Source organism: Hirundo rustica, chromosome 3 (genome assembly GCF_015227805.2).
Source record: "Hirundo rustica isolate bHirRus1 chromosome 3, bHirRus1.pri.v3, whole genome shotgun sequence".
Lineage (NCBI taxonomy): Eukaryota > Metazoa > Chordata > Aves > Passeriformes > Hirundinidae > Hirundo > Hirundo rustica.
This window is the reverse complement of record NC_053452.1, coordinates 25,351,103-25,376,568: the sequence shown is the minus strand read 5'-3', so window position 1 is coordinate 25,376,568 and position 25,466 is coordinate 25,351,103. Positions and strand designations below refer to the sequence as shown.

General features: G+C 37.4%; 1 protein-coding gene across 6 annotated transcripts in view; it reads right to left on the bottom strand.

Annotated features, from left to right (window-relative positions):
• EML4 (EMAP like 4) overlaps positions 1 to 25,466 on the bottom strand; it is a 148,919-nt gene that overhangs the window by 48,562 nt on the left and 74,891 nt on the right. For 4 of the 6 annotated variants that reach the window (XM_040058237.1, XM_040058238.2, XM_040058234.1 and 1 more), the window contains exons 2-6: positions 21,445 to 21,627; positions 10,494 to 10,623; positions 5,314 to 5,487; positions 3,083 to 3,211; positions 3 to 28 (exon numbers count right to left, since the gene is read on the bottom strand). In XM_040058237.1, the coding sequence (XP_039914171.1) occupies positions 3 to 28; positions 3,083 to 3,211; positions 5,314 to 5,487; positions 10,494 to 10,623; positions 21,445 to 21,627 (642 nt within the window). The remainder of the gene's footprint in view (positions 1 to 2; positions 29 to 3,082; positions 3,212 to 5,313; positions 5,488 to 10,493; positions 10,624 to 21,444; positions 21,628 to 25,466) is intronic. The other 2 variants (XM_040058239.1, XM_040058240.1) reach the window with 1 other exon arrangement.

The window sequence follows — 25,466 nt, the reverse complement described above, 5'->3', positions numbered from 1 at the left end:
ACCTTGGCTGACAATGACATCTTTGTGCCTGTGGAAAAATTCAAAATATTATCATTAATAATATGTAAAATGCTTATCAAGGCAATACCACCAATTTTTATCCATTACTGCATTTGGCAATCTCATCAGATTCTGTGTACAGTGTAACTGCAGTATACGATGCTCAACAGGTAATCTTGATCATTTTTATTCATATATTATTCTATGCAGTTCTCTGTATTTTTCAAGTAACTTAGTCTTTGGCCCTGTGGTAGGGGCTTCTAAGAATTACTCTGATAATTAGAAAATACAAAAAGCTTTAAAAAATAAGTTATGGAAGGCATGTTCCTTGCACACAGAAAATTCCATTTTGAGAGTGAGGACTTGTAATAACGAAATGTTTTAAGTTGCCAAACATCCTCAGGCCTGCATGCAAAGCATTTAACACCTGTCAAAATAAGCTGTCAACACACAACAGCACAAATTTTTCTAGGAATTAACTCTATTGGACACTTGGATTAAATGTAAGCAACTCACAGTTTCATTTAAACCAGATCCCTGCAGCATTACTGGATGTGCAACACAAAGTTTTCAACAGGGTGTAGTTGAGACATCTCTTCTTATTAGAGCCAGAAATTAGTTACTCATAAAAAAATTCAGTAATTTTTTTTTTTCTTTTTTTGTGAAGAGCGAAGAAATACCACTTTCCAGTATCAATCAGACCTCAGACCTACTTTTTAACAGAGTAACACTCCTTGTTAGGAGAATGCATTGCATAAAACACCCTCTCGAATTCATTTGAAATCCAGCAGAAAGGTATGAGTGGCATCCAGTATTTTTAGCTGGATGGAGGTCAAATTTTTTAACAGTGACAAAGGGTCAAGCATATGCATGAGCAAAGTCATCTCTGGCTGTTGGTGGAATCACCCTTTACCACACTGCCAAATGAAAAATTTAAAGTTGATTCCCAGTCTTGCCTGAAAACCACTGAATGATGGGCTGCCGTGGGAACCCTTTTACTTCTTACAGCTTTATCAGACTGATTTACAGCTCAGTGCTGACTTAAAGACTGAGCTGCCTAAACACAGTTCATATCCTGGGCTGATAGTGCAAAGCATATGTAAAACATTTCTGTCCTGGGGCCCACATAAGGGGCAGAATTCTATTCCCTTGCACAAGACTCCTGAAGCTTCAAGCAAATGAGGCCAACGTTTCTAATTGGGAACAATAAATTAAATATAACAATAAGTCTTTGCACAATACCAACCAGTTCTTACGGAAATGTGGAACACAGAATGTGAGTAGCAAAGGATTATTAACTTGTGTTCCTGTATATAAACAACGCCACTGATGCAAACCTGAGCTTAAGAGCAAGGGACACAACAATGCAACAGCCACTCTTCAAGCAGGTGATGGTCTACAATTTATGTTTGAAGTTTTGTTTTTGCCAAATACAGTTAAGTTACAACAGCTTCAAGTTATGAACAGACAACTTTCTCTAACAGTAATTAAAGCTAAACTTTTCTTGCCCACACTTTCGTTAGATACCTGACTTGTTTTTCTACATTAGAGAATGTAGAAGGGCAACATTTAACGTCTCTCAGAAATAAGCAGAATCATGGAAAAATGAAATAAAATACCTCTATTTTGACCACGTCTGAATCAATACATAAAGCGTCAAGTAAAATTTACTTTTACTTTCAGCGAATTTGAAATACGTTCACACTGTGAAGGGTATTTTAGCAGCATAGCAAAAAAAAATCAAGGCAGAGGATTTTGTCATCCCAAAATATTATCTAGCAGTAGCATGCTATAATCTAAATTGCCAAAGGGCTTTTAAATTCCAATAGTGAAAACTAATTATAAAAGGAAAGGAAATACTTGCAAAATATGCAATGCATAATCCCCTCACACACAGCACTCCGCTGCTCTGCGGAACTCCTCAGGCTAAGCATAAAGCTTTTACTAAATGTGCCGATATCCACACCCAAGATTAGTTTGCTTTTGTTCTTCCCATTCCTAGGGAAGAAGGAATGCATTTGCATCACTCTTGACTATAGATTTGACAGTCTTATATGCAAGCTAAGGAGAGCACTACAGACAATCATTAAAAAAATTGGCAATTACTCTAAAAGGTCTGAAGTGCTTTATTTGTCAGAATGGGAGGGGTTTCCATATAGTTCTGCCTTGGACCAGTTAAGGACTATTTGAATGAAGATTAATGAGCAGATCTAAGGACCCTGCAGACAACACCAGGCTGGAAAAAGCTGCCAGTACACTGGGGGGCATATTGGCAAGTAGGAGAGGGATCAGTCAAAAAATCAACACAATTTCAGCAAAATTTCAACAAAGTCAAAAAGAGAAACTAAGTGTGTGAATACAGAGTGGGAAACCCAACTAGCAGAGAATAGTGAGGAAAAGAGTGGGTCACAATAGGGGTCAGCAAGGTGGGGTTACAGCAAAAAGCAAACTCTTGCCCCTGTGCTGACAGGAGCAGGAGTAACTACTCCGTGCTATCAATCCCCAGAGGCCCTGACTGCAGAACAAAAACCGAGAAAACCTGCTGCTGAGGAAGGGCATGAGAGGAATGGTTGGCTACAGCACATCACCTGCTGAAGGTGACACTGGAAAGAAGAGCCCTGCCTATAGTCTAGAACCTGTAACACAGTTAAATTGAGAGACCTATCTGAAATCATAAAAGTATACTCCTACTATTAGAGTCTGCTTTGGAAATATACGACATGAAATGCAGAAATTGACTGTGGAAATACACTTGCATTTTCAAATCAGCTTTAATTAGGGAAAAAAACCCCAACAAAACAGTTGGAAGTTTCACATCACTGGCATTAAGCCACAAAATGTCATAACCCCACTAATCCAAACAGGCAATATTAAAACACATTTATACAAGAATTGCTTTATAATAATCTTAAAATTCCTTAGGCACCTCGAGCACCAAACTGGCAGGTTATGTAAGTACTCAGTAAAAACAAAGACGCAAAAGACCCTGGCATATACACCACTAAGTTTACTAGAACTGTGTGATTTCATAATATTTTGACTCTCAAGTTCTCTCGCTTTTAGGTACCAAACCAATACATACTTGTCTGCATTCTTTGCCACTTTTGATATTAATTTAGATGTTGATGCTACTCTCATCAGCTTGTTACGACTGTCATCTGAACTCTCCCAAGCACCGTGAGCTTTTTCAACAGTCAAGGATTTCTTTATGCTAGAAGAAACAAAAAAATATTTTACAATTACAAGATAAAAACATAACAATAACTGGAACTCATATGCAAATGGACAGATCAAGCAGCAGGAGACAAAAGCAGAGCTAGACCTTCCTTCAAGCTGCAGCATGGAACAGGGAAAAAAGATTAGTCAAAAAGTTCTAACTGGATGAATGAAAACAATTGAGCAAGACAATTGCCACACGTTTTATCTATTCTTTTCCATTTCCAAATGCGCTTGCACAATGACTTGAACTCTATACTTCATCACTAACAAATTATAATAGTGGAAAAAATGAGGCTAAGTATTGAGCCTTAAAGAATAAACTATATTTTAAAAATCAATTAAGTAGATTACAACGTGATTTCTTTTTCCCCTGATTAACTGTTCACCAGCTTCAGCACACTGATTTCTGAGGCAGAACAGTTCTATCAGATTAGATTTCATATGGAAGCTTTGCATTTAGCACATACTAAATCACATTAATGGCTTTTATCGTTTTTGAAACAAATGTCTGCAAACCTCTTGCATGAGTAAGACAAGCTAGGTTTGGCCTGATATTACAGACAATTAAATCCATGAATCCTGATGTAATTTTTCAGCAATCTTATTGCAGCAAATTTATACTAATGGGAACCAGCAAATTCTGCAGTCACTAGTTCAATAATTTCACATATGCCTTAATCGTGGAATACATGTTCAAAAAGTAACCTAGCCCAAATTATCCTTCAACCAGCTGATTTAGAGTTTGCACATGTCCTGCTAATAGTATCACACTTCATCCCGTCAGAAATGCTTTTTGCAGGAGTTAAGTCCTGAAATGCAACCTTAGAAATGGCAAGCTCCTTCCACAGTACCTCAAGAGGCTCAAAGGTCCTGTGACAAACAAGTTAATCAAATTAAGTCAAACGCCTAGGAGATTAAAAAAAGGCATTTATTTTTCCCCACACTGCAAAAGATTAGTAAGCAAGACTTCAGACATCTTTACAGGGAGATACCAGGCAAGAGAACAACAGGCCACAGGTTCAGCTTCAGACAACTTACACGTTTGTGCAAGACATGGAGACAGAGCCTTTATGGAGTGTTAAAACATGCACCAGTCAAGTGGAAGTTTAAATATTTATAAGAGCTGTGAATTCAAGCAATGCAAGACAACAATCTTGTGAACCACCGTAAATTTCAGAGTAACCAATTTAATTTTCATTCTGTTTCCGTCTCTAAGTACCAGAGAGTAAAAAAAAAAAAAAAAAAAAAAAAAATTACACCTTCCAAAACAGTAAAGTAACAAAGAATAAAAATAAAAATAAAAAAAAAATTAAAAAAAGAAACCATGTCAAGTGATCTGCATAGTTTTGAAACTCAGAAGCTGCCATCCAAATATTAAAATCCATTTTCTTGACTTCAAAAAGCAATCTAGTATCTCTAAAACATATTTTTTTTTTCCCCCTGTGCCTAATTCTCACAAAAATGAGTGAGAACTTAAGAGGCAATCCTAAATAAATTTCTGCATCTACTAAAGTCAACTGGTTCTGTGATCTGGGTATAAAACCAGACCTTTACTCATGTAAAGAATCCAAGTAAACCATCCTGCAACCTAGCAGGAATTTAAAAAGGAAGGGCCATGAAATAAAAAACACCAACAAAAACAAAACTGCAGTCACTTTTATAGAATAATTTGAGAGTAAAAATTTCTGAACCAAGGGTTGAAATGATACTAGAATTTAAAAAATACTGTTATGAGATGGAAAATACATCCCATAATTCAGCTATGTCAGACAAAATCTATGAAGTGTATTTGAGAAGAATCAAGTCAGAGTGATCATAAAATATTTTACAATCATGGCTGATTAGAGATAAAAGGATTTTAGTCTGAGAACAAAAAAAAATCTCTGTAATCTTAAAAATGTATTCAAAGGAAAACACGTCTTATTATGTATTTGTTCTGCAGCAATGCGAATTGAATGCATCTTCTCTAGCAGAAAAAATATCAAACCTTAACTTGATCATGAGATTAGAACTATTTCACATGACTTGTTGTCAAATATGAACTCAGTATCATTACAGTCATTTTCTAGTTCTGTACTGTGGTACTGTGAAAACCTTTTAGCTGGAGCAGAACTCTTGCTTTCTGGAGTTTGCCTGTGTGTTTGGAGAGTCTGTGAGGAGGGCTGGGGAGAAGGTGATGCTTGAGTTTGTGCACTTTGATCATTAGAATGAGAGTCCTCTTTTTTTTCTTTTTGTCCTGGAGGTTTTTCCTTCTTTTTTTCTGTACCGCTGTAAAATAAAGTGTAACATAGGGAGGGAAAAAAGAGAACAAGCAAATAAATTAGCAAGGTGGGAGAAAATGTCCTCTGCGAAAAGATGGGAGAGGCATTTAACAACTCACTATAAACAATCACCAGAAGAACACTTTGATTATTTACTCAATCTCTTCATGTTAGCATTCTGCTGAATTAAGGTGTATCCACTAGCCCCAACAACAAAAAAAACAGGAAAACATGGAAGATTATTGACATATTTCAGTTGTACCACATTAACTACGATTCTAAAATGAATACAACTTTGATTTGAGTGTGTCCTTCATTCACAGGTTCTCCTACAGCGCTGAAAGCTGACACAAATTGATGCTCCACAAGTCTGCCATCCCTCAGGAAGAAACCATTCTCTGGTTCAGAGCTCACTGACCACCTTGTCGTGCTGCCAGCCAAGGCTCAGCGCAAGTCAAGGCAGGACTGTGACTTGCGCTGTCTCCCATTAGTGTAAGCCCACCATGAAACTAAGGTTGTGGACATACATGCTACTATCTTTGAGCTGCCACCAAAGCCCTGGCATGCTGGTGCTGATCCCTGGGCTCACCCTGGCTGCACCGGAGTTCAGAGGAAATCTCATGGCTGCTTTGACCTGTAGCTGACTAATATCAGATTGTCACACCACTTCTTTAATGCCTGCAGCCATGACACCCATGAACACATCTTTATTTTCATAGTGCCGTATTTAGTATGTTAATATTTGAAACAGATTTAAATATATGTCATTACCACCCTTAAATCTATTAAGAACCAAATCATACATTTACTAGGTAAACAGAAAGATTAATTACAAGGCTCTTCTATGAAGTTACATACTTCGTATTATACTGAATCACAGAAACAATACTGGGACCTGAAAGAGAAGAGTACTCTTGAGCACATGGCCTATTTCTTTTTAAGACAAAAAAATAAATCTTCCAAGATAAATTTCTCAGTGAAGAAACAGTGCAAGATACAAACACCAGCTAAAAATGTAATAGATTTTTTTTCTTAGGGTCAAAGTAACCTGCAAAATAAAAAAGAAAGAACATCTTTCTGAACATGAGAATCCAAATTTTTTTCCCTCACAAAAATTTCCCCCCGTCGCCTTGAATTCTTGCATATTCTTACCATAATAATTTGTATTTCCATTTACTTTTTCTTAAAACACAAAGAAAACAGTAAAGCAACACTCAATATAAAGTAATAAAAAATGGGCACCCGATTTTAACATATTATTCTTAAGAACCTCTTTTTGCTTCTTTTGTTATTTCAGTTAAAGTGTATCATCTACCATGTACCAGACAAAGCCCCCACAACTTACAGGAGTTCAATTTTTCCAACTACTTTCAGAGAAGAGAAGCATTGAAAAACAGGTCAAAACATGAATATGAAACCCAGACACATCTGTAAGGATCACTCAGGATTTTTACTGAAAAACACACTAACTAGTTTAAAATGTCAATATTATCCATCAGAGTGACATTTTCTTTAAAAAAAAAAAAAAAAAAAGATGAAAACAAAACAAAGAGCTTTCACATTTCCTGAGGGCATATATGTGATCACAGAGAACAAAGCCTGAAGAACTGTGGGGTTTTGATTAATAATTTAGAGCCAAAATCCTTAATTAACTGGTAGCACAGAAATTTATTATTATTTTTTAATCAGAAGACTTAGCTTGCATTGCTGGATGCAAAGCACACTACACTTAATCTTTTTGCAGTCTGATGCAAGAAATGCAGCATAGTGAAATAAATTCCTGGAATCTCTTCTCACTGAAGAAAACAGAAGTCCTCTCTATTCCTACTATGACAGGTACACTCACCACTTTTCGTAATGTCCTATTTAATGATGATGGATCAGCTATTCTGCAATTCACCTCCGCACTCCCCCAGCAGGCTCAGGGGAATGCCAACCTGATGAGAGCAGCATATCATCCAATTTATTGGTTCAGTCTCATATTCTCGTGTGTTCCTACCCAAACTCATCTTATCTGTCTCCTAGAAACCACAGGTTGGGTGTGGGAATCTCTTCACTGAGCTTGCCACTGTGTATTATCCATTGCACTTCTTTACCATAAGTTTGCTCCTTGACTTTCTCGTTGGGCCATGAGAATCACCGGACCATTCTGGTTTCGCTCCGGATTGTAGCACAAGGGACACTCGGATTCCAACAAAGTGCTTTTATCTACCACCAGGTTACAAGTAGGCTTCCTTTTTGACTGCCATTTTAATTTGGAAGGAAATCACATAGATATGTGGCAGTCTGAGTACTGAATATCTTTGTTCTGAATTTGTTTGGTTTGCTCACTTCTGCTAAAATCTTCAGCTTAATTGTATTATGACTGGCTAGCACAGAGTGGCTCTACCACTAATACCTCTTCTAGTAGGTCTTGTGTAACTGCTGAAACCAAACCAAAACCAGTGTCTTTTTCTGTGGTTTTCTAAAGACTAGCTGTTCTGGGAAGCAGTCATTTAATGCATCCAAAATTCTTTCCAAAACCCAATTTTAATGCGGCATTTCTTTAGTCTACAAGTGAGTAGTTGAGAGCTATTACTATCTGTCCTAATTTTGCAGCTTCTCTAATTTCACTTAGTACAATGTTTCATCCTTTTGACCACAACACACTGGCATCTACTGTGGATTGTGGTCACTCTGAAACATCAAGGCTATTGTTATCAGATGCTGTTTTCAGAAGAATGTTTACTCTTAAGGAAAATGATCAAACAGGTCTCTGCCAGTCATTGATTGGTTTTTGCAAAGTATAAACCTGTTTCTAGTCCAAACTATAGGGTTGAAAATTTCTCAATACATCCATGACTTCATCTCTGTCAATGGGACATCATCTACGTGCTGTTCAGGGAACATTCCTGGGCTCTGATTTTAGTGATTGCTGGTATTTTAGCATGCCACTGTTGAAATGAGATATACTGCTGCTGTGGAGCTACTGAGGCAACTGATTACATCCATGATCTGAATGTTCAGGTTCACAGAACAAGATTAAACAGTCCGGGAAATTAATTCAAGCTCATTCATAGAAGAAATTCACACACTAGCTTCAACACCAGTAACAGTTTCGACACAAGTAGGCCTTCTGTTATTTTGGCTAGATGTACAGCTGCATACAGTTAGAACATGAAAAGCCCTAGGCAGGCTATGGAGTCTGTTTAGAACCTAAAGGTTAATTCCCTATCAACAGATGACCTTGTCCACCTGCTGCACCAGTTCAAGCTTCAGCCTGAAGAAAGGCCTGGATAAGCTGGGGTGGAACATTCCCAGTCTCCTTTGGCCTTCCTCCTTTTCAACACAAGTGTTAGAAATAAACATGGTTACCATACCTTTGTAAGGAGATGGGTCAACTATTGACATTTACTTGGCTTTCCTTTCCCCTTTCTTGAGCTGGTAATTTTACAAAAGGGCAAATTTGTTTCTTCCAAACACCAAACAAATTTAAGTAATGACAGTGAAAGGAACTCCTGAAAACAGAGCCTTTCTAAAACATGTCTCAACGAAGGGAGTCACGCGTCTTCAGCCACACCGGGACCGCCAATACCTCCTCTGGACAGTTATTCAGGGGCCCAGGGAGAGCTGCCCTCTGCATGTGAAGGTTTTCTCTTTTGGCCTATCCAGGTCTCCTTTTAAAGACCTTAACCCAGATGAAAGGGATGCCGGCCACTTCACTCCGCTCTTCTAATGCAGTGAAGTGTTGAGCAGCCAATGAATCAAGCAGGTGATTCAGCACAAATGCAAGCTGAACACCACGGGAACCGGACTGGCTCTCGTCAAAGTGCCAAGAGCCACAGGGGTAAGATTAATGGAAAAGTGCTAACTAAGAAATACCTTCCTGCAGGAATGTCTTTTGTCCCTGTGCCTGTCGCACTAGCAGATAAGAGACATACCCTGATCACTGATTTATTGTTGAAAAGTAAATGTAAGAATTCAATAAAAAGAAAGATACACGGTGGAGAAGAGCGAGGAGTGGGGCACTACCCTTGCTTCCCAAACTTCAAAGGGCACTAAAGCTTCTTCTGGTTTGTTCTCATACAGTTTATATTTGCTTGCAGCATTTTTATTCCCCGAAGTATATAATTTCACTGTCCTGCTGTACAGCACAGTATTTACATCCACACTACAAGATAAACCAGCCACTGGAGCTACCAGAGTACTCCAGGGAGGCCAAGAATTTGTTCGCATAACTTACCGCAGTTACACATTAGAGTATTCTCTGCCCCGTGGCTATATCTGGCAGCCTGTTCTTCACAACAAACAAGAATAGTAGGTACAAAACCTACTGCTGGAGAAGCCATGCAATCATTGTCTACCAGACCCACAGAAAAAAGCAGTTAAGAAAACACTTTGTTTACTGTATGAAGCTGAAAGCATTACATGGAGGAAAACCACGACTGTTTGGTTCCTAGCTCATTTAACTTCCAAATTACTCAAACAATGTTATTTCTTCACAGTTGAGATCTAATACAGATATTTTTCATAATGACTAAGTAGCTATATTTTGGGTTAGATTTTCTACCCAAAAATGTAAACCTTTATCTTACACAATTTACTATTGTCTCATCGTTATTTTGCTATTGCCTACTATGTACACTCCAGACAATGAAGTCAGTTTTAACTTCCTTTAATTTCCACGACGGAAGAAAGGGGAACAAAAAAAAAAAAAAAAAAAAAAGGCATATGACTACCAGCAGAAGGAAAAAATTTCTATTTGCATTGGAAATACGTTTTTCTTATTCCCTTATGAGAATCCATTTTGGACACTACACTCCACAGAAATACTCTCCATTTTTTAAATTCTCTTTACAACCCTTCCGTACACAGCCCGATAACATGATAAATCTCCAGAGTTTATTTGTGCCTTACTGGACTTCAGGCAGCTCTGCTGAGTGTTGTGCAGAGACAAAAATCTAACTCTCGCTCTGTTTTGTTTTGGGGTTTTTTAATACAAAAAAAATTTGGATTTTAAGAACAATTTGGTACCTTTTTGCAGCAGAGGAAAGTGTTTCTTTTCTGGCAACAGAAACGGATGAACCGTGGCTTGTTTTCCTGCTTCCTGTACTCCCGTTAGTTATACATGACATTGAGATAGCTTCTCGGAGGCTTGGCTGACCTAAAAAAAAGCAATATTGAAGAATGTAAGGTTTTATAGCTATATCCAAATGTCCACATGAACCGCACAAAAGATCTCATTTGTGGACCTGGTATCACACAGCAGTAGCCTGAGCATTCAGGACAAACATCCAGTGACATATATTCATGAAATCTTAACCTAAGCAGCTGGACACAGAAAACCTGGGATACTAAGGCAGGCAAGAATATGCAGTGATAAAGGTCAGTTTCTCTACTGTTATGATGTCATGAAAGAATTATTAAGCTATTTAAGGGTTGTGGTTCGAAGAATTTAAAAAAAAAAAAAAAAAATCAAGATTTTCAGTTTCATTTCAGCTGCCTCTTCCATCTTAAAATACCTTTCAGTATATGCCCTGTGGTATAGCTATTAAGTTTCTGATACTGCTCACTCTGTAGAACATCTGCCACATCCAGTGAACATTACAGACTCTCTCCAGGGATAAATCAAGAGGGTATATGTGAAGAAAGCTGTTGTCTGTCAGATGCCCACTTCACTCATTGCAGAAGTTTAAAACTATGCAGTGAATGTGGGAGGGGATTGCAAGGAAGACAAGGGGGAGCAAAGGCTCTTCTATTTTCAGAGCTGAACACCAGCCTGGCAATTAGCTCCCAGGCCTGCCTCTTCCACAGAATGCCAGTGAAACGCAAAGCATTTTACTCAAACCTGATGTTTCATCCTTTCTCACTAACTGTGCCTCTCTTTTTGTGCGCCTGTTTTATTACCAAGGTCTTACTCAGAGGAGAATTTTAACTCTTCCTCCTTTAAAGTGCTAGACTTGTAATTTTCCCTTCTGAAATACAACACATCCTGAGAAAGACCCCTGTGCTAATCTCACATTAAGCATCCAAGAATCAGTGATCACATTTGAGCCCCTCTGTGTCACATGCTCATTTCCCAGACAGCAGATTTCTGTTGCATCTCCCTGGGCTGTGATGGCCAGTCACTCCGACTGCAGCAGCAAACACAGAGGACACGACTGACAGAGAAATAACAGGTCTGTGTTCGCGGCAGGCTTTGAATAGTGTGAGATAGATAAGGCGTGAGGCCACACATCGAAGATAAAAGTGAGGAGTAAAACAGCAGCTGGGGAGAATCGACAGCTCTGTGCACGGAGGACAAACTCACACAGATGCCTCATATGTGAACACTTCCAGTCATCTGTCACAGCATAGCTCTTTCAAGCAGGTTGAGAGGCAAATTGATTCTTATTTTAAACTACCACTTTATATACAAGAGATACCCATCAAGGGAATATTAGATGTCAGAACTATTTGGATGAATGCAGAAATGGGCTGCCCTACACAAACTAAACACTGCTTCAAATACATCAAGAAACACGTGATCATATATGAAATTCAGATCAGGAAAGCCAAAATGAGCGTGTGGAATATCCCAGGCAGAAATGAGAATAAAGGAAATCTGAAGAAAGTAAAGACACACTTAAAATATAAAAACATTTCAAAGATCATTGTTCCTCCTAAATTCTGTATAAATCAATTTGGTATAATTTTTCCAACCAGTACTTTTTAGAGACTGTTTTATTTGCAACCTAAACATTTGGATTACAAAATTTGTTTTAGAATTTGTTTTAACATACTGCATAAAACCTCTGAAGTTCAAGAGATTTTTTTTTACCCCATGTAACTCAGAAGCAACACCAAAAGCACATGAGCTTAGAAAGCACATTTACTAGAGAAGCCTATAAATTAGCTTTTTTTTTTTTGCAGTGACAAAGTAAGCCATCTTCTTTGTGGAGATGCATAATATCAAGGCCTATGATTCACTCTTGAACTGTGTATGACCTTAACATCTCTGTCTGCTCATTGTAATAGATTCATGTCTCCCCAGCCAGCTCTAGCACGGCTTTCCAGAAACGTGAATCAGGAGACGTAACAGCAGTAATTCCCAGCATGGTGGGTAAGGCATTCAGTGGGATGTGTAAAGCACAACAGTGCTACAGACACAGCCCAGGAACTTCTTAAAATGGGGAGCACACTGCAATTTTGTTTACTGACTACATCTAGAATAATACCCCTCGACTAGGTATAGAAAGTGTTAGTTCCTGCTTATGGCCAGGGACAAAACTGGTAACACATAAAACTCTACATCAGCACATAGTCATGACAGGAATATGCACTGCTCTGTGCAATGATGAATACAATAACAATAAAAATGGGATCCGGACAGCAGCTTTGGGATTGTTTTCCAGTAAGGTGGGGATTGATGGTTTATCAGCAAAGTACTTCCTAATGTCAACAAGTGACATAAAATCACATTTGAGATTAGTATTTTTGAATTGAAGTAAAAACTATTTTTTTGCAAAATGACTAATAATTAAACATAACCCAGATTAGAAATTGTAGTGACTTTTTTTTTTCAAGTGTCAAAAATATATCAGGCTTTCTTACGCTCCATAACAAAATCTTAATTTTACACTCTTGTAACAAAACTGCTTCTGCATGGGACTTGGGGACTGCAAAATGGCACAAACTGTAACAACTCTGCCTTCACAAGGCTGATTTAGCCATGCAATAAAGGACTTTTACAACTACCCAGCTTTTTAGTCTTCTGTGAAGACCCCCACTATCTAGACAAAATGGTACCCCATGTGAGGACCATTCTGTGCAATCAACGTGCAATAAAATGTAAAAAAGAAAAAAAAGCAGCAAAAAAACCCCTAACAAACAAAAATCCCCCAACCCCACATTCAACACCCTTAATAAACAAGACTCCTTCCAAATCCTCTATATCCTGCATGTCAATATAATCAAAAGTGACTTTTTTAAGATAGTCAAAAGTGACTTTAGAATACGTACTTTTAAAGGGAAGAAAAAAATTCAATTAATCACCTGCAATTATATGTAAAGAAAATACATTTTATTTTAAACCATGAAAGGGAAAGATGAGTTTAAGTCTTGTGCACACCCCAGGCAGAGAAGCCTTGCAATTGACAGAGACATACCATGGGGATCTTCCCAGCTGGGTCAGAAACACAAGGAAGCTGACCCACCAGTCCAAACCACTCATCTCCCTAATGACTTTTAACCAGGGCAGTCAAAAGATGTCAAAAGTTAACAACACAATAACCTTCTTCACTGCAGAGATAGTCCTTCATAGTAGTCAAGTGCTTCTGCCTCAGAGACGTGGAAGTAATGAAGCAGCACAGGAGAACACAAATTCCAGATCAATACATGAAAACAATTGACTTCTCCCAGCACTGGGCTGCACATCTCTGCCAATACCATGTCCTACGCCACCTGCTAGCATAAACAGTCTGAAATTTTTCAGACTGAATAGCACTTAGCTTTATCTCCTAGTATGTAACAAAAGCCAGACAAACTGAATGTAGAATGAAAGGCAGTGTATGGTGATCAGGATTAAAGTCAAATTGTCAGAGATCAAAGTGGTAAAAATGTATTTTATGGAATGGATCCATCTCTATTCTGATCATTGTCATAGAACAGTATCTGTACAGTTCAAAAGAAACACTTTATTAACATCTGTCAAGTGTACAAATGTGTGAATGAAAGATAAGTAGGATTAGAAAAAACAGAACACAATAAACCAAAAATCTATTTCCAATTCTTTATCAGCCTTGATTAGCTAGCTGGGGAAAAAAATGAAGCCAAGCTGTCAGAGAGAGTGGTAAGTTTGAAAATGTGTGTCCTGTGATAACATGATAGCTTTTCCCTCCAAACATACTTACAAGGTGCTAGAGTTGAGAATCAATTAGTAATACACTTTTATTGCCAAACCCAAAACTTAAACTATTTTACATTAAAATGTAGTTTATTCTGTTATCAAATATATTTACTGAAACAATTTCCTCAATATCTTTGTATTTGCCAATATTCTGACATGTAAACTGCCTTTATTACAGGAAAAACCAAACACTTCTTTCTCTTCTTTAGGTAATTTCAATTTAAAATTAGTTGCTGCAGCTACATCGAAGTCACTTCTCTGGGCACTTAATTCAAGTGGATTTAAAAGAAAAAGCTCAAGAAATTATACCTTACAAAAATAAAAAAGTTGATTTTTTAAAGATAGATTTTTCCTTTTTTTTTTTTTTTTTTTTCTTCTTATTAAGGCATTCAATCTCCAAATCCTTCAACAATCTTAAACTACTCGACTTTCAGCAAAATGTGACAAAGACTTCTTGATTATAAATATATTACATGCCACAGGGTTTTCTGCCTGGAAGGACAGAAGACCAATTTAGTACTCTTACTAAACAAATGTACATGTGTGTAACACGCCAGAGAGGCCACAGAGTGAGCTGTGGAAAAACAGACAGAAATAGTTATAAGTATAGCAGAACATAAGATTTTATCTGCACTTCCTTCCTAATAGAACAACATCAAAATCAATAGAAATTATGACAAATCTTAGCCTGAGTTCAAGGTGTTACAATGAATTGTATAAAAGCAGCTAACTCTAGTCATGGCTCTGCTTCCAGACTTTCAAAGGATGTCGAGTCCCTCAGCCCATGGAAGATGCTGGCAAAGAAACAGCCTGGGAGCACCAAAACTCTTTTCAAAGAGAGTACTGTATTCTGAAGGGTAGGGAAATATTTTCTTCAGCATTCTGTTTTATTCAACTACTTCACTTACATACTAGGAGTCAAGTTTTGAATAAAACTTCTTAAGTTAAAAGAGTGTCCTCCTCGTCTATCACATGAAGACAGGTCGGGTGAGACACTAAGTCTCAGATAATGAACAAAACAAATCAGGACAAGTAGTTCAGTTCTCTGCCTATGAGTTATGCTGCTTCTTGTTTAATAATCAAATTTTAAGACAACTATGTTTCAACAAACTTTATTTTTCTTATAGTAATTACAACTAGCTGAAAAAAATAAACATTCTTTTAGTATTTTTTTAATGGAAGCCAAATTTCACAAATTTCAACAGACAGCTATTAAACATACATTATTTGTCATTTCCTATTAAAAGGAAAAGAAATATCCAAATAGAGGCATGTTAATAAGCAACAGTTTGAGACTGTATAACTAATACATAAACAACTTGAGCTCTAAGGGCACCTCTCCTACTACGTAGATAAACTGACTTAGATGTTAAGATTAATTAAATATTTATTTTTGATTTCCTACAAGATTTTTATAAATAGTGACTTAACCCATATATTTCTAACTTTAAATGAGCCTCATAGGGATATAAAACTAATTTTTCAGGTGTTAGGGGAGCCATGTCTCTGTTCTCTGGGAAGGCATTTTAAAACATGCTACAGGATGCTAAAGACTTGTTTGGCCAATTGCATATTCAAATCACACAGCCTTTTTCTTTCTCCCTTCTACCTTATTTTGCTATACTTTCCCAGAGGCACCATCTACGTGCTCAACCAATTGCCAAATGGGCTAATTCTGAGCACAGGAAATAAAATTTTAACTATGGTAATTTGAAACCATTTGATATACTCTGGCAAACGAGTGATGAAAAAGCTACTCAAGCGTTATAAATAAGTTTTCATCTGAAAAAGTCAGTGACAACACTGAACCCTTCTGACATTACAATCCATAGTTTGAGAAGCATCATTGAGAACAGCAGAGTACCAGTCAAGAAAACTTGCTCGCATGGTTCTAAAAGAAGTACACAGATGCACAAATCATACCCGAAACTGTTAGAAGCATGTGGAAAAAGAATAAGGATACTTATCACCACAACCAAAAATACTCCTCTACAATGGACAAGACTATTAGGTTACAGAATTTTAAAAAAACCTCTGAACTTTGTTCTTCACTTCTCCTTCCTAAACTTGGTTTAGCTGGCTAGTGAGCCCTATTTCATTAATGCCCTCTAGATCCAAATGCTTTATTTAAAGGGAAATATATAAAAAGCAGTAAATGTAAGAGAAGAAAAAGAAAATATTCAGTACGTCAGAGCAGAAGATAGGAAAAAATGGGAAGAAATGCAGAAAGAACAGATGGCACTAAAACCAGTACCTGGGAAATGCATTAAGACCTCAAGAGTATCATTATTTGTTATGTGAGCATGCAGCCTGCAGACTTCAATAGGACTTTTCCCGTGAGTAAAATGACCCACATACAAGCTTGCCAGGTTAGTTTTAATATTTTGGATAAGAACCTATATCCTACCACTACCATAAGCATTTTCCTATTTACACTTTTATTTTCTGTTTCTTTAACATTTACTGATTAGACAACATAAACATGTACTCAGTTATTAGAATAACTCTGCTTTTTGAATAGTGTAAAGACCAGACAAAACAAAACTCAAATCTGCCTTATGCTTTCATTAATTAAGTTTTCTGGACACATTAAATCAATTTTTGTTAACATAAAACAAAATGACTTAATGTTAGTGAACTTAAACCATCGTTGAGATAAGGTAAAAATTACAACTGAAGTACTTTGCTTACTAAGTGCAGTGAGATGGAATTTGATGAGACACACTATGTCATACAAGAGAAGGGAGCAGGAAAAGAAAGAAATCTCATTGGGCTCCTCTTATAAAAGCCCACTACACAAAGGAAAGAAAAAAATAAGTAAAAAGCCACCTACCCCCTGTATTTCCAGTACATACCTGCTTCGGCAGGTTGCCAAGATCACTGCTTTAAGTAAAATAAAATGCCTCTCAGGTTGACACTTTTCATTGTCACGGGAAGCCCTCTGCAAACTGCGAGCCACTATTCCAATTTCACTTTGTGAGTTGAATTTGCATACGAGTTAACATTAATTCCTGTCCAAGCAATAGGAAATGTTCCTCCAAAGGTTTAACCTTTGTCGAGTCTCCTCATTATTTCTGAGTCCAGAAAAAGGACATGAACTGTTCGCTTCTCCACAGGCAGACATCAGATCCACTTTTTCAGGCACAAGCACATAATCCAGTGAAATGATTAGTCTGAGCTATTTCACTGTTGCCAAAGTGTGTGCCACAAACTTGCCTGCACACCCAGAGCCTGAGGGATGAATTCTCCTGATACACACACTTTTGACACCCTGGAAGATTTTAATAGGTTTACCAGGCACCAGCTGTGAGCCAATCTATATTGCTGGCAGCTGCAAGTACCGGACTGTATGCTTTCCTTTTCTTCAGCGTCCAGGTAATCTTTGTTTTTGGAACTTTTTGTGAATGCTAACAGCATCAATCATGCATCAACAGCAGAGGCATGTGGCAACAAGAGTGCAGAGCTGCCAAATGCAAATAATTTCCCACAAGAGAAATTTTTCTTACCAAGACATCTATTTAAAAAGAAAAGAAAGAGAGAAAGAAAAGAAATTAAACCCATAAAGTCATCCCCTAACAAGCCCCATAGCTGCTGGGGACAGGATCCCTTGCCAAGCCCTTTCACATTTCTAATCCTCAACGCTATCTTTGGACCTGGAAATTTTTCCTTTGTGTAATTATTCTTAGCTGCATGCAGAGATGGAGAAGCACTATCACAATCTTTTTATATTGAAAAGATTTTCTTTATTTAGAAAAACTTTGCATTGAGAAGTTACATGCAAACACTCCCAGCCTGCTTTTCACTGCCAGATACAGACAAGTGCTAATCCTGCTGCAATCCCAGTAGAGGTATTTTCATTATACAGTATCTCCACTTCAGGTTTTACTAGGAGACACAAAGGGGCCTAAAAAACCTTGCCCTTTATCTCATCTTCTACAGCTCACAAATCCCTGTATGAGGAGCTGTTTGCTTCTGAGACAGAGCTTTACACACAAGATCATAGGTAGCAACCACCTGACTGAGAGCCCACGAGTTAGAAATATAAATCTACCCCGACCATGTGAATTTTTGCACTGGAGACTGGACTAGGCTCAAAATAAGCATGTGACAGAAATGTAGTGAGGAAAAGAAAAACAAAGATTTAAAGGATAATGCAAAACCTTTATCTTCAGCTAGTGTTTCAATCTGTCAATCTAAAATAAAGGAAATTAAGAACAGAATTATATCACCAGATGTGCCATGCAGACAAACTAGACAAAGAATGAAGAGATGACTTTTTTCACTAAGCCAAGCCATCAACTTCAGAATAAGAAAAATCAGTGTAAAGGCGATCAGGATGGATTTGTCCCTTCCAGTGTGATTCACTGTCTAATCACAACACTTATTTTTAGCCTATGAAAAATATCTCTTCAAAGACACTGCTGAGGTGGCAACAAAAAGAAAAAAATTGAGAGGTTTTAGAAAACTCATTTCAGCAAAAAGTAGAAAAGCCAAACTTCAAAGTAGGTTAGTTATCACCTTGTACTAAAACTCCTTTGTTTGATGGAAAAATTCAGGATGGCTTTTTCTGGTATTATTATTCTTATTAAGCCCAGTTTGTTTTAAAAGTATTTATCTCACTGTGTTGCCATACTTCAGATTAAACACCTCTCTCCCCATGTACTCAGAAGTATATATACACATCTGTTCTCTTTACTCAATATTTATGTCAGTATGTATTTAACGGCTGCTGCAGAGAAAAATACTTCTGTGATTGAAAGCCTCAGCATTTTTATTAAAGAAAATTTACCTATAATATTTCAGATGAAAGTGCAATTTTTGTAATGCAGAAATTCAGATTCTTGACAGGATCACAAACACCAAAATGAGTTTTGGAGGAACACCATTACCTTTGCAGCAATCATGACTTTGTTTAGTATGAGTCCATTATATGCATATGTAATACTACAAAGAAAATCTAACAATTGCTTCTTGGAGTATTATTTTTGTATGGCAATTCAGTTCATCTTCCAATTCTACTTATTCAAAAAAAAATAACACATTTATCTCTGTTAAGGCATTTCTAGAGTTTTTAGGCCATTGAAAGAATTTAAAATACAAACATCAAAAGCAGAACCTATGGTATTGCAAAAAGTGATGTATGAACTTGTTTTAATCCCAAGTTTATTCTTCAAGTCTAATTTTAGTCTCTTAAAATTCCAGTCTCTGTATGTAAACATTTTCTTCTGCAAATTCTATATACAGCTGATTTCATGATTAACATTGAAGGTAATGTGTTGTCTGGAGGTACTGGGTAACTGAACACAATGGGAACACATCCATCACCAATTAAATACAATGCCAATTATTCATAATTCATTTAAGTTCAGTGAATTAGATCATACACGTACATATCTATCCCTATTCCCATCTCTTTCTTCACAGTTCCATGCTGTTGCCATTCATTTGTAGAGCTATAATATGACCAAACTGAAGATATTTAGACATTCTGCCCTCCCTCTGCTCTGCCTCCCCCAAATAATTAGTTTATTTTTCACCAAACAAATGGACCTAGAGAATTCAGTATGGTCCCAAGACCCTCAGAAAGGAGATAGCCCCAAAGCATTTGCAGAACACACGAAGTTTGCCCTGCCTGTATACAGTTTGCTGGGTGTTAGACAGCTCCAAGCCAAAGGGTTTTAGCCATGCTTGTGCACATCCCAGCTCCTCTGCATTCAAATAGGAAGAATATGGTGCACATGTTTTGACCACAGTTTTTCACTCGGACATTTTCTTTTTCTCATAATGGGCAGCAGACAGCAGAGTGATTTAGTCAAAATAGCTGCTAAAGCTGTATTTAAAAAGTTTGAAAAAGAAGCTTCAATCTTGATGAGGCCAGACATGTACATTGGGTAGATAAAAGCTGCATTTATAAGCAGAGATGACAGTCTTCCACTTAGCAAGCAAGAGAGAATGGCAGGATTCAGAGCCCAAGCCAATTAAGCATCATGACTTCCTTCCATCTGGCATAGAGACAGCAAAAACACTTAATTAAAGAATTTGATCCCTCTGTCACATCTAAAATGATACACACTATCAGCAATTTCAGCCTATAGAAAGAAAGAAATCACCAAAAAAAAGCATAGACTACACTGTATCAGTTTAGCATTATACTGGCACTGCTGTAATAGGTGCACTGCAAGACTCACACAGGGATTGATCCCAGAGATCTCTGTGCTGCACGATTTGATGTGGTTACATGCAATTATGGTGAATTAAAACTGTAATTTATTTGAAATATGACCTAATCTTTTATATAATCAGGGGCCTGATATATGCCAGAAACATACACAGCCGTAATTCTCTTCGAATACACATCTTTAAGTTGGAGTAAGTTCAAAACTCAATTCAAATACTTCTCCAGAACACAAAATGAAATGTCCATGGGGGGGTGGGGGGTGGAGAGCTTATAAAAATGAGTGCAAAAACCACCTAGTTTCTTTACATTTAAACAATCCTACATTTTCAGTGCTGCGATGCAAAATTAACTAGAGACTAACCAAAAGAGATATATTGCTGCAACATGGCCATTTCTGGGTGATGAGATCTACTGGCGGTGAGCTGTCTCGGTACTGGACCAAAAATTAACTATGTTCAGAAAGCCTTCTTATTTGGTGGCAATGTATTTTGGGTTTTGTTTTGGTTATAATTTAGGAGCAAGAGAAAATGTAATATCTAACATACTCTTTCAGCTGAGTAATTTCCAGGCAAAGTCAAAGCTGAGACTCGAAACTGTGCATAAGCCCCAGAACCCCCAGTGGCAGGCTAACATTTCACCACTGAAATTAAAATAGGAACCTTTTAGCAAGAAGTAAGGAAAATTTTCAGGGGTATCAAGAACATAAAAACGTTAGCAAACAGCAGAATTAATAAGCATATTTCAGATATCTGTTGGTCAAATATATTAAAGCCACTATTATAAAGCTAACCCCTCGAGCTCAAAATAGATCAGCCTTCCCAAATGAGACAGAAAAGGGAAAAAACAAGCGACCAATGGAGAACATTCACACATGATAACACAGCCTGACTCCAGAAAGAGTTTACCAAATTTGGGCTTACCTTTACTTGGTGCTGATTTTCTCACAGAAGCTACATGGTCTTCTGAGATAGCAAGACGCCTCAGCACATCAGCCAAGGCTGCTTTCAGCACGGTGATTTCATCTTCTTGTTGCTGCACCCTCAGCTCCAGGGCTGAAAGACGGTCCTGGACATCAGAGGTGCTCGCAGCCGAGATGCTGTCATCTGTACAGAGGCAAAGCAGAGCAGAAAGAGGCATTGAAATGCTTTGTTCTGAATTAAAAGCCACAGAAAGAGGCATGAACAGCACGAGTATGCCTGTCCCATCATTTTGAAATACTGAAGACATTCTAACAAACATGTTCAGGCAAGTAAAGAATGGATATTAGCACAAACATCAAATTAATGCTTCAAGACAGAAATCATTACTAATGATTAGCTAAGACAAGGCTTAAGGAGCATGGTCCTATTAAAATCACAAGAGGGAATGTGCTTCCTGTGAAAAATATGCTTACAAGCAGAAGGAAGACTGAAATTAACTTTATTTAAACACCCAACTGAATTACCCAAAAAGGTATAAAGCTGCAGAAAAGTTCTGCAATATATTCTTGTGGAACTGTTGAAGAATTTTAACTATGACCCTTAATATTAAAGCAAGTTTCAAAGTTAAAAGAAAGTCCACAGTCGAACATACAAGTACTGTTAACAATGACCTAACTACATCAAGTGGCAATCTCAATTTAAATGGTTTAGCTTAGAGTTTTTTAATTTCAATTCCTTCTCTTTAACTTTTTCACATCACCACCCTGGATGTGCCAAAAAACATACAACCTTATAACATTTGGCCTGAAGCGTAGAGAAAATAAATGCACTACAAAAAGGTTCCAAAAATCTGTTTGGCCACACAGAGATAGATTAGCCTTGAAGGCCTAACCCAGCCAAATCTATTCTTCAGTGGTAAAAAGGAAATTACAGCTTCTGCTTACTCTTGGCCTTTGACAGTTCTTTGCATTATTTCTGCCAAGCCAAAATAACACATAACAGATTTTTGTATTTGGCTGTTCTAATAAATCATAGGCAAATCACTTAAAAAAAAAAAAATCCAAGAAAAAAATAAAAGAATATGTTACTCAGTCCCAAGGTACTGAATTCCTTACCCATCCTGTTTAAGGCTTCCTAAAATCTCAGGAAGAAATTTCTAACATAGCTTTACAAAAATTCACCCATATTGTATAGTTCACGTAAGTTCATATTCTACAAAATAAACACAGCAAATTTAAATGTAAAGGTAGCTGGTATTTTTACTGTGATTCTATTCAATCTAAACTTCCGTTTTCACTAATTTTAGGAGGACATATCAAGGAGAAAAAAGTTTATATAAACCACAATCCTAATACTCTGATTTTCCCTAAAAAAAACCCCTTAATCTTTGAAATACTTGCAATGGGGCACTTTCAAAGCACATGTAAACAAAAGAAATACTGAGACAAATTTCTCCAATGAATTCACTGTCAAAGAGATTAGGAAATTTAATGCCAACTTCCACTCAGTTAAAACATGATACTCATTACTGAAGGACCAAGAATTGAACCAACCAAAATAAATCATCCTAATTATTACTTTCACAACACAAACAAAATTCCTACAATGAATTAGGAAAAAAAAAAAAACTAAAAACCCTTTAGTAATGAAATTATCACTGAATTGAAAGTAACAGTTAAGGTTACAATAATAAAACAGCCCCTAGATGACAGCTTTGCATATTGTTTTAATTCACTATTTGGTTAAAGCAAAAGCAGAAGTGAACACTTCATGCGTAGTACTACATTCATTCTGGCTGATGAAGACAACTGAAGGTACATAATCAAATCAAGATCCAGAGACAACAGATTAGGACTCAACAAAAATACCTTTAATACCATCATCCATAACTGTACCTTCCCTATATGCAGAAAATTGATTTTAATGACTCCACAGCCCAGAACATCCAATGCTCTCTCAGCAGGACTTTACAAACCCAGATCTGTGACACTACCCCAGGTTGGGAAGGACTGTAAGATTCTTTTATTAAAACCCTCATGTTCAGAACATAAATGCCCATCTGTTTTAAGGAGCTGAGAAAAGTTTCTACATGTGTATGTACCTATGCAGCATACAAAAAGGAACCAAGATAAATGTACATTAATCCATGAGGAAAACCTTTTACTTCAGGAAAGTAAATGGACTTAAAATATAATTCATGTTTCTACTATCCTGCAAGTATTAGCCTTTAAACTGATGCAGTGGACCAGAGAGAATGAACACTCCAGAAAACAATTACTGTGAAAATATTATAAACTTTGTAACTTCTCTTACACTGAGTAGCAGTCCAAACAAAAGAAAGTAGTTTGACATTTCCTTGAAGTAAAAAAAAAAAAAAAAGGGGGGGGGGGGGGAACCCCCCCCAACTTAATGTTTTTGTGGGGTTTTTTTGGTCCAAAGTCTTCAATTAATAGATATTATCCACTATAATGGACAAATTATGGATACATTCTGAGGCTGCATAAATATACAACAGATCACTATAAAACACTTATAAAAGCAATAAGTAGCTGTGTCAAGCCATCATTTTAGAAGCCAAATATTACTGTGCTCCCTGCGTAGAGTCCAAACAAGAGTAATTACCAAACCAGGAAAGGCTCCACTGCTGATCGGTCTCTGATGAGCACAGAAGCAAACGCTCTGCACATCTCTGGACATCCTTATTTCCCACGAACTACTAACAGTGACCAGTGGGCTGCTGTTGAACCCCAGCAGCCCAAAATCAGGGTGCATTAGCTGGCTGCTGCAGCTCACAAAGGCACAGTTATGTCACTCATTAGGACTTCAAACAACAACAAGAGAACAAATCTTTCTGCCCTGTGTAAGGTGAGCTGCAATGCTCTGACCTCCTCAACACACCCAATGAGATGGCAGAGGGGTTGGCCAATGCTCTCTTCCACGAGCTCTGAGAGGCAGAAGGAGCCTCTCAGCACAGCAGCTTGCCAGAGGACACACCTATAGAAATAGGGCATGAGGAAAAGGCCAAGAAGGTTGAGCCACTCAGCTGATTCCAAACCAAGCAAAGCAACGTGCCCTGCTGTAAAACAGGAGGTTCCAGACCACCAGTGGCTGCTTTGCATTGCAGAGAAGGCACAGGAGGCACAGCGACTGAAAGAAGCTGGAGGGCAAGGATACCACCGGGAAATCAAGACTAATTTGGTTGATCAAAGAATACAGTAGCAAACTTGGAAGATATTTTAAGTTCTTTAAGAACTTAAAGACAATTGTTAAAGACGCTGGAAGTTCTTTATCATTCTACAGAAGTGGCATCTGTTTCAAGTGATGACAACCATTTATTACCCTGGCAACTATTAGAGAATTAAAACTAATAATTCCCAATCCAAATATCTCACCCCTTACAGCAAATATTCAACTGAATTCCAACATGCCCTTCCTGGCAGTGTCTCGAAAGTAACTCAACAGGGATTATCTTAAAAGAAGATGCCCTAAAAGTAAACAAAGCTGGAATCCGTGAGATCATTCTGACAAATCTGCACAATTATATCTTTTCTTCACAGAAGTTTTCAAAAACTCTTCCAGATTTCTTCTTTCATTTAAAACATACTTTATAATCTAAAGAACTACTTCAAAAGAAGTTCAAACAAAAGAAAAAAAAATAAAACCAAACCTTCTGTCAAGGACATGCCCTCCCCCTTCAGAGAGGAAACAGCTCTCATGCAAGAACAAAGTCAGTCAATGGGAAGCAAAATTCCAACTCCTCCCTTCCTCCTCTCCCACTCCTAAACATCTGTCCTTTCCCTTGTGCTGACACAGACATGCATCTATCCAGGCCTTCCATAAGCTGCTTTTCTTTTATTAAACCAGAGGGAAATTTATTTGAAGAGGGAAACCAGTTAAGCAAACAGAGCAAGTAATTTTTAAGTGTACTCGACTATTGATTCATTTGATTCATTTTAAAACACCTTTTTAGTTACCTGGTTATTCTTATTATAACCAAACCACCATTTATTACGTGTTGGTCG